This window comes from Protobothrops mucrosquamatus, unplaced genomic scaffold, assembly GCF_001527695.2.
Source record: "Protobothrops mucrosquamatus isolate PMUCROS unplaced genomic scaffold, P.Mucros_1.0 scaffold1774, whole genome shotgun sequence".
Lineage (NCBI taxonomy): Eukaryota > Metazoa > Chordata > Lepidosauria > Squamata > Viperidae > Protobothrops > Protobothrops mucrosquamatus.
In genome coordinates, this window is record NW_015387912.1 from 1 (window position 1) to 9,391 (window position 9,391).

Genomic DNA, 9,391 nt, shown 5'->3' on the forward strand with positions numbered 1-9,391 from the left:
CTAAGGTTCCCACAAGAGACCTAAGTCCAGCCCCCTGTGAATTCTGTTGACCCTTATCTAGTGCCAGTTTGGTTGACCATAAGTAGATCGCATTCATGTCAGGCGCAGGAACGGGAGTACAATTCAAAGCAATAAAAGTTTATTTCATGCTACCTATACACAAGAATCTAATCTATTAATGGTCAAGCCAAATTAGGGCTAGGTAAAAGAGTCAACGGAATTCACAGAGAGCTGGACTTAGTGTCAAGAGTGAAAATTGGGCAGCTACGTGCCTCTTTGTTTTCATCTTGCCATTAGAGTAAAGGGGGAGGAGATGATGCTTTCGACTGGGTTAGTTAGAGAAACGAAACCTAGAGAAACGAAACCCCTCCACTTCTTCGGACGTTTGCTGAGAGAAGGCTGGCTGGAAACCTTTCAAGGACATTCGAGCAGATATGAAGAAGATAGCAGATGGTTCTCATAACAAAGAGAATTTGTTTACATGAGCTATGTGGACATCTGGGGGTTTTGGCTGGGAATATCATTGTTATATTCTGTGGTTAGATGCCTTGGGATTTTAGAGTTAGTTTTCCTTCGCCTAGACCAAATCAGTAAGATTTTCAAAAATGAAGGTAATCCTGTTCTTTATTTGATATTCGAGCTGGAGGTTGACAGTTAGGTTTCTTGTGGGAACATAAGGACTCTAAACTGATGGCGTGCTTAACCTTCCCTGCTCATCTCCTACAGCGTACAGCGTATTGATGACTCCTGAGTTTTTAAAAAATGCTTCTTTTTAGTTTTCGTTCATTTTCTAAATTAAAAGCTGCTTAATTTGTTTGCTTTAAAAAATATTTTTTCTCATATTAGAGAATCCTGTGTTGAATTGCTGTCCACGCCTTTGGAGTCTGTAGACCAGCGTTTTTCAAAGTTGGTAACTTTAAGATGTGTGGACTTCAACTTCCAGAGTTCCCCAGTCAGCATGCTTGCCAGGAAATTCTGGAAACTGAACTCCACGCATCTTTAAAGTTGCCAGGTTTGAAAAATATTACTTACAGTCTGCATTTTAAAGAGCATGCCTTAGCCATGTTGTTAATAAGTCATTGTCCCTCTCTCTGACTTCTTCCCTCTGCTCACTTTATGCTCTGACAAATGGACTCGGGTCCCCAAAAGTGCGGCCTTTAAAGTGGTACATAATTTTCTGACTTTTATTTGTGGCTTTATGAGAGCTTGCTTTGTCTTCTGTAGCCTTGCTGAAAGCTCCTCCTGCTGAAAGCTATTGATTTTATTTCTCTGCTCTGCTGCTTTCTTGATAGTTATGAGAATACTGGACAATCTTGGATCTTCTTCACATGATCTCTCCCCCCCCCCTCAGTTGGGACAGATTCAGGAAGAATCTACTCTATTCTTTGGGGGTTACGGGGACATGGCACTTGATGTTTTGCAAAAGGATGGTAGTTTGGAGTCAGTTCACTAGACCAGTGATGGCGAACCTATGGCACGCGTGCCAGAGGCGGCACTCAGAGCCCTCTCTGTGGGCACTTCTTTGAACTGCTGGTGGCGGGCTGCGGAGCCCCAGAGTGCGCCGGTCGAGGGGCCGGCAGGCTGTGGCTGCTGACGGACACTGTCGGCCCCCATGCGCTCGCTGGCCTCTGTGTGCGGGGGCCGATGGTGTCAGGCAGCAGCTGCCCCGGCCCCTGGCTTGCCTTGCCCTGAGATAATGGCACCCCCACCCTGCCTCGCCTCACTCCGCAGGACGAGCCTCCTACCCACCACCCTACCTGCCAGAGACCCCTTGGATCTCCCCCAACCCTGCCCGGCCCCCACAGGCGTCCCTCCCCACGAGCAACATCGAGGTGATCACGCCCACCTTGGCCACTCTCACCCAATCTGCCATGACCACCACAGCCACGCCCACCCAGCGGGCCACGCCCACCTGGCACCCGGCGATAAATAAGTGGGTTTTGGGTTGCAGTTTGGGCACTCGGTCTCTAAAAGGTTCGCCATCAGTGCACTAGACCAGTGATGGCGAACCTTTTAGAGACCGAGTGCCCAAACTGCAACCCAAAACCCACTTATGCATCGTCGAGCGCCTGGTGGGTGTGGCCCATTGGGTGGGCGTGGCCCATTGGGTGGGCGTGGCTGCGGTGGTAACGGCAGACTGGGTGGGACTAAGAAGTTCAATCAATTCCAACTTTGCAAGATCTTTTTTTCCCCGCGAGAAGTTGAAATTGACTGATTGATTGAACCTTTTTTTTTCATACATGGCGGTGGAGGCCTAAAGCGAAAAGGTTTTATAAAACCCAGCTGAAGGCCTAGGACTGGGGCAACGGCGCGTGTGCCCACAGAGAGGGCTCTGAGTGCCGCCTCTGGCACCCGTGCCACAGGTTCGCCACCACTGCACTAGACTATGTAGGCCAGAAATAATTCTGTATAAAATATCTGACGAGGCTGGGACCTGATTCCACTTTTTAATCTCTCCAGCATCACCGAACGCAAAGTTGCAGATGTGTCTCAGCCCAAGCAGGAACAGGAGTCTGGGCCAGGCCAAAGGCATCTTCTAAGCATTACACAAGAAACTCTTGAAATGCCAGCGGAGGAGCAAGAGGAACCGCAAGAGGAGACCCTGGCAAGGCCAGGCAAGCCCCAATTCCGGTAATTTGGAGGCAGAAAGTGTGAAATGAAAAATAATGTGTCAAGAGAAGCAGCCGGCCGCAATTTCCCTCCGTGGTTTCTGAACTTCGGCAGCTTTAAAGATTTCTGGGAGTTGAAGTCGGCCCATCTTAAAATTGCTGAGGTGGAGAAGGAGTTGATTTAGAGCAGGGCTTTTCAACCTTTTCACCCATTGTACCACTTTTAAGATATGGCAATATCCCGAGTACCACCAGTCGCCTAGCAAGGGGTCAAAAACTTGATGACCAAAAAAAAAAGGAAAAAAGTGATAAAGTACAGGTAGTCCTCGACTTACAACAGTTCGCTTAGTGACTGTTCGAAGTTACAATGACACTGAAAAAAGTGCCCTCCAAGCCACAGCCGAGCCTGCCTGCCCGGTGGTGCTCTTCGTCCTGTCAAAGGTCTTCATTGCTGTGAGCATTTCTGTTGAGGATTGGCAGCGGGGGTGGGGTGGGATGGTGTTTGGTTTTTATTCCCTTCGTCTGCTGGGTGGTTGCAGCAGGTTTGGGTCACTTCACATGACCCTGGGACACTGTGACCTTCATAAATATGAATCGGTTGCCAAGCATCTGAATGTAAATCACAAGACCCTGGAGATGCTGCAACATTCCAGCTGATCAGCGCTTCTTCTGGGCTCAGCAGAAGCTTCAGGATCAGTGCTGCTTTCCAGCTGATTGGTGCTTCTTCAGGGCTCAGCAGAAGCACCAGGATCAGCGCCGAGCTCCAACTGGAGCCTGGCGCTGATCCTGGCGCTTCTACTGAGCCCTGACAGCCCCAAAGAAGCACTGATCCTGGCGCTTCCGCTGAGCCCTGACAGCTCTGCAGCTCCAGCCATCTCTCGCTCAGGCTTGTGCGGTGCTGCCACCGGTTCAGCTCATTCCCCCCCCCGCTACCACTTTTCTAGGTTGGTCGCTTACCACCTGCCAGGTGCCAATGTACCACAGGTGGTACCCGTACCACTGGTTGAAAAGCCCTGATTTAGAGTACCATTGTTGCTGGAATGATCCTGGTTTTTGTTTTGTTTTTTAAGCTGCAGTATCTTCCTGCTCAACCACAGGAAGGACATCTAAGTCAGATGCTTGGCAACTGATTCATATTTATGACGGTCACAGTGTCCTAGGGTCATGTGAAGTGACCCAAACCTGCTGCAACCACCCAGCAGATGGGGGGAATAAAAACCAAACCCCACCCCATCCCCGCTGCCAATCCTCAACAGAAACGCTCACAACAATGAAAACCTCGGACAGGAGGAAGAGCGCCGCCGGGTGGGCAGGCAGGTGTCTTGCTCAGCTGTGGCTTGGGGGGCACTTTTTTCAGTGCCATTGTAACTTCGAACAGTCACTAAGCGAACTGTTGTAAGTCGAGGACTACCTGTACTTTATCACTTTTTTCCTTTTTTTTTTTGTCATCAAGTTTTTGACACCTTGCTAGGCAACTAGTAGTACTCGGATATTGCCATATCCTAAAAGTGGTACAATGGGTGAAAAGGTTGAAAAGCCCTGATCTAAGTCATTGTAATGATATGTGGGGAGGAAAGGGGCGGGATGGCTCAGCGGTTAAAGTTGCTGAGCTTGTCAGATGGAAAGCTGACAGCCTGGGTTTGAGACCCAAGCGCCATACGACGGGGGTGTTACTTGCCCCAGCTCCTGCCTGCCTAGCAGATCCAAAACCTGCAAATGTGAGTAGATACATCAATATCACTTGGTGGGAAGGTAACAGCATTCTGTCCACCTCGGCATATAGTCATGCTGGCCATGGAAAGGGTCTGCAGACAGTGCTGGCTCCCTTTGCTAAGCAACTGAGATGAGCATCGTCCCCCAGTGTCAGGTACAACTGGACACCTTTATCTTTACTTTTATGTGGGAAGGAGGGTTGAGGGTGGAGAAAGCATCAGAAGTGGCCCTCTCTGGTTTTGAGGAAAGTAAAAAATAAGGGGATGGGGAAAGGTACTTTCAATTTTGCAAGATTCTGTTCTCGTAACCTTACAATAAAGGTTAGCGTTAATACTCGAGGTTGGTGCTTCTTGTCTGGATTACCTTGAAGGGCTGACAGTGGTGCATTTATATCTACATTTTTTAAAATGATGACTTATTTGTAGGACAGAATGCTTTAAGAGCTATTGACAGTGATGGTGAACCTTTTAGAGACCGAGTGCCCAAACTGCAACCCAAAACCCACTTATACATCGTGGGGTGCCGGGTGGATGTGGCCCATTGGCTGGGTGTGGCCATTTGGGGGGGGTGTGGCCCATTAGGTGGGCATGGCTGCGGTGGTAACGGCAGACTGGGTGGGACTAAAAAGTTCAATCAATTCCAACTTTGCAAGATCTTCCCCCCCCTCCGCGAGAAGTTGAAATTGACTGATTGAACTTTTTTTTTTTGCACACAGCAGCGGAGGCCTAAAGCAAAAAGGTTTTATAAAACCCAGCTGAAGGCCTAGGACTGGGGCGATGGCTTGCGTGCCCATAGAGAGGGCTCTGAGTGCCGCCTCTGGCACCCGTGCCATGGGTTTGCCACCACTGATCTAAGTCTTCTGTCATAGCATTTGGTTGTTTCACTTTCTCTATAGAATTCTGTATAGAGATGATTCTTTGGTTGAAGTCATAGTTTGAGTTTGCATATCCAGAGTTATACGGAGAGTTTGGATAATTGCTTTTAACATATAAAGAATTTGTTCCTGTACTTCCTCTGTAGGAGAAATCCATTCCTGTTTTTCTTCCATTGTAATATATTAAACTAAAAAAAACAACCTTACAATCAGAAAGTCCACCAAGTAAGGAGCTGAGCTGAGTTTCTTGCAGATGGTGCTTCAAGGTTGCTTTGTATCTTATCTATTTTCAAATATGTCAACAAGTCTCTCTTAAAGAATAACAAGTTACAGTCTCAAATTTAACCTCCAAATGTCATCTCAGAGTTAGTTAGAGCTTTTCAATTTTCTCCCCCCCCTCTATTTTAAGGGAGGGGGGGGAAGAACCCAACTCTTCAATAATAGAGTAAAAATCAGAGAAGAAGAAAAAATAGAGAGTAGAAAGTTACAAGTCTTATAATCCACCAGTTTTAGGAAATAGAATTCCAATTAGGAATTTTCCCAACGTTGATTGCAGCTGTTTCTGGAGGGAGGGCTAAAATCCCCCTCCCCTCACCACAGGGGGAAAAGTACTTTAGCAGCTTATGCAGGTAATTAAGTAATTAGGATGTAAGAGAGGCAGATCTCACCCAATCCTTTCCACGCTGCTTTGAAGTTGCCAGATGGTAATGTGACTTCGGCTGTTAGTAGCCTAGGGACGAGCCATATTTCTATGGCCGGTCCTTTCGTCCGCCGGTTTGGAGGGATTGCCAACTCTAACAGGAGAGTTGCTGCTCTCCTGCGATCCAGCAAAAGCCCCTCCTTGCTGGTCGCCTCTTTGGGGCGACTTTCGGGCCCTTTTCAGGGCCCCCCAGCAATGCGAAATTGAACGGGGGAGAGAGAGCAAATCTCCCAGCCGTCCATGGCGGCCGCGTGACGAACCGGACAGCTTTACTTCTTCAGTTGTTGAGAATTTTGACCATACATGTTTTTTTCTCCCTCTTCCATGTTCAGGAACTTGTCAGCTCCCTTCTCAGATATGAAGGACCTCATGTTGAGGGACCTGGACGAGCTGTTCCTCGCTTCAGATTGCCGGCAGTTCAATCGTACTGAATCGCTCCGGTAGGTCCTGTGGAGGACGTTGTTGATACTCCTTAGCTATTAGTTTAGGAGCAGCTTTTCTCAATCTTGGCAACTTGAAGACACGTGGACTTCAACCCCCAGAATTCACCAGCCAGTTGAACTCCATATGTCTTCAAGTTGCCAGGGTAGAGAAACACTGGTTTGTTGTTGTTAATTGCGAAGTCGTGTCCGACCCATCGCGACCCCATGGACAACGTTCCTCCAGGCCTTCCTGTCCTCTACCATCTTCTGGAGTCCCTTTAAGCTCACGCCTACTGGTTCAGTGACTCCATCCAGCCACCTCATTCTCTGTCGTCCCCTTCTTCTATTGCCCTCCATCTTTCCCATCATCAGGCTCTTCTCCAGTGAGTCCTTCCTTCTCATTAGGTGGCCAAAGTACTTGAGTTTCAACTTCAGGATCTGGCCTTCTAAAGAGCAGTCGGGGTTGATCTCTTTTAGGACTGACCGGTTTGAATGCCTTGTAGTCCAAGGGACTCGCAGGAGTCTTCTCCAGCACCATAGTTCAACACTGGTTTAGAGGCTTGCAAATCGATAGATAATCCTCCATCACTTCTCTCCCACCTCTAGGTTGGCAGATGAGCTTAGCGGCTGGGTCCGGCGGCACCAGAACAACCGGAGGAAACCCTTACAAGCTCGCAAAGCAGCTCAGAGCAGCCAGGTGGGACACGACAACGTCTCGAGGGGAAGGAAAATGGGCACTGAGCAGGACCCCCAAAAGCTGGTCAAGGAATCTCTGGTAGCTTGCGAAAGAAAGAAAAAAAAAAAGGAGGGGTAATTAAAATGTAAGCAATCCTGGTGCCTCTCCCAGGCATCTCTCCCATCCTTACCTACAACCCATGTCTTTGGGATTTCAGGAGAAGCCGCAGAAGAAGCCTCCGAGCCCTTCCCGCTATGTTCCAGCCAGCCCCCCCAAATACCCCGAGGGGTAAGTGTCTCATGTGGCAGATCGTCTTGCCTTCTCTTTGGGAATTTCGTTTGGACTCTCCATCCTAGTGGGAAAATTGGGGTTTCTTCTACTCTTGCCTGACCACTTGTGGGTTTTCCCCTTCTTTGAGTTGAAACCGGAAAGGTTTCTTACGATAGTATCATAGTTGCTCGTTCCACTCATATACATAAGCCGAGAAAATGATTGCAGTGATCCATTGCGTGGGAGATCCTATCTCCTCTTTTCCAATTATTTCAAGGAGGTTTAATTATGGTTCCTGCTTAGTTGGACTATGGCAGGGCTTTTCAACCTTTTCACCCATTGTACCACTTTTAGGATATGGCAATATCCAAGTACCACCAGTCGCCTAGCAAGATGTCAAAAACTTGATGACTAAAAAAAAAAAAAAGGGAAAAAGTGATAAAGTACAGGTAGTCCTCGACTTACAACAGTTCGCTTAGTGACTGTTCGAAGTTACAATGAAAAAAGTGCCCCCCAAGCCACAGCCGAGCAAGACACCTGCCTGCCCGCCCAGCGGTGCTCTTCCATGCCGAGATTTTCATTGTTGTGAGCATTTCTGTTGAGGATTGGCAGCGGGGGTGGGGTGGGGGGGTGTTTGGTTTTTATTTTCCCCCCATCTGCTGGGTGGTTGCATCAGGTTTTGGTCACTTCACATGACCCTGGGACACTGTGACCGTCATAAATATGAATCAGTTGCCAAGCATCTGAATGTAGATCACAAGACCCTGGAGATGCTGCAACATTTCAGTTGATCGGCGCTTCTTCAGGGCTCAGCAGAAGCACCAGGATCAGCGCCAAGCTCCAGCTGGAGCCTGGCGCTGATCCTGGCGCTTCCGCTGAGCCCTGACAGCCCTGCAGCTCCAGCCGTCTCTCGCGCAGGCTTGTGCGGTGCTGCCACCAGTTCAGCTCATTCCTCTCTCCCGCTACCACTTTTCTAGGATGGTCGTGTACCACCTGCCAGGTGCCAATGTACCACAGGTGATACCCATACCACTGGTTGAAAAGCCCTGGACTATGGCACCTTTGGCCTCCTGAACCTTTACTGGGACAGCTTCCGGTATGAAATCATTGTCAAGCGCAGAAAATCAGTAGTCCAAGCATTCAAATAAATATATTGGTTCGTTGTAAGGTTAAGCTCTCTACAAGAATCTGAACTACTAATGGTCAATTAGGGGACTGGAGGCTAAAACATATAAGGAACGGTTGCTGGAATTGGGTATGTCTAGTTTAACAAAGAGAAGGATGAGGGGGGACATGATAGTAGTGTTCCAATATCTCAGGGGCTGCCACAAAGAAGAGGGAGTCAAGCTATTTTCCAAAGCGCCTGAAGGCAGGACAAGGAGCAACGGGTGGAAACTAATCAAGGAGAGAAGCAATCTAGAACTAAGGAGAAACTTCCTGGCAGTTAGAACAATTAACCAGTGGAACAACCTGCCTCCAGAAGCGGTGAATGCTCCAGCACTGGAAGTTTTTAAGAAGAAACTGGACAGCCATTTGTCCAAAATGGTATAGGGTTTCCTGCCTGAGCAGGGGGTTGGACTAGATGACCTCCAAGGTCCCTTCCAACTTTATCATTATTATTATTATTATTATTATTATTATTATTAGAGTCAACGGAATTTAAGGAGGGCTGGACTTAGAACTCTTGTGGCCATGAAGACTTCTCCCTCAGACTCAGCCTGGTCATCTCTTACAATAGTTTCCTGTTGCTCTCTTCTCTCATCGGTGTATCACTGAGCCCATCTTCATTTCAGTCTCCATTGTTTCCGTGGCTTTGGTGAAGTGCTTGTGTCAGGATAGGAAAAAAATTCTTCGTATCTTGTTTTTTTTCCTCCCCTCTTAGGGATTCTCTGAGACAGTTACAGGTGTATCAGCATCCCGACCATACAGAGCATGACTTCATGGATGCCATTGACCGCCGAGAGGATACTTTTTACGTTGTGTCTTTCCGTCGGGTGAGTGAAGAGCTGTCTGCATTTGTCAGCCTCCCAAGTAAACCAGACAGGAATGAGCTAATTCTGCTTAATTGTATAGCTACATTAACAATCTTGCCAAGTCTGAAAGTACAAATCTCCCGCTGTCTTTGTT

General features: G+C 48.0%; 1 protein-coding gene across 1 annotated transcript in view; it reads left to right on the top strand.

Moving 5' to 3' along the window:
• Window positions 1-2,460: 2,460 nt before the first annotated feature.
• Window positions 2,461-9,391, top strand: part of LOC107293923 (cyclic AMP-dependent transcription factor ATF-6 beta-like) — a gene marked incomplete at its 5' end in the record, with an annotated part of 9,423 nt that continues 2,492 nt past the window's right edge. Inside the window, 5 exons of the mRNA XM_015823112.2 lie at window positions 2,461-2,631; window positions 6,229-6,336; window positions 6,925-7,015; window positions 7,212-7,282; window positions 9,147-9,258. Of these exons, the coding sequence (XP_015678598.2) occupies window positions 2,461-2,631; window positions 6,229-6,336; window positions 6,925-7,015; window positions 7,212-7,282; window positions 9,147-9,258 (553 nt within the window). The remainder of the gene's footprint in view (window positions 2,632-6,228; window positions 6,337-6,924; window positions 7,016-7,211; window positions 7,283-9,146; window positions 9,259-9,391) is intronic.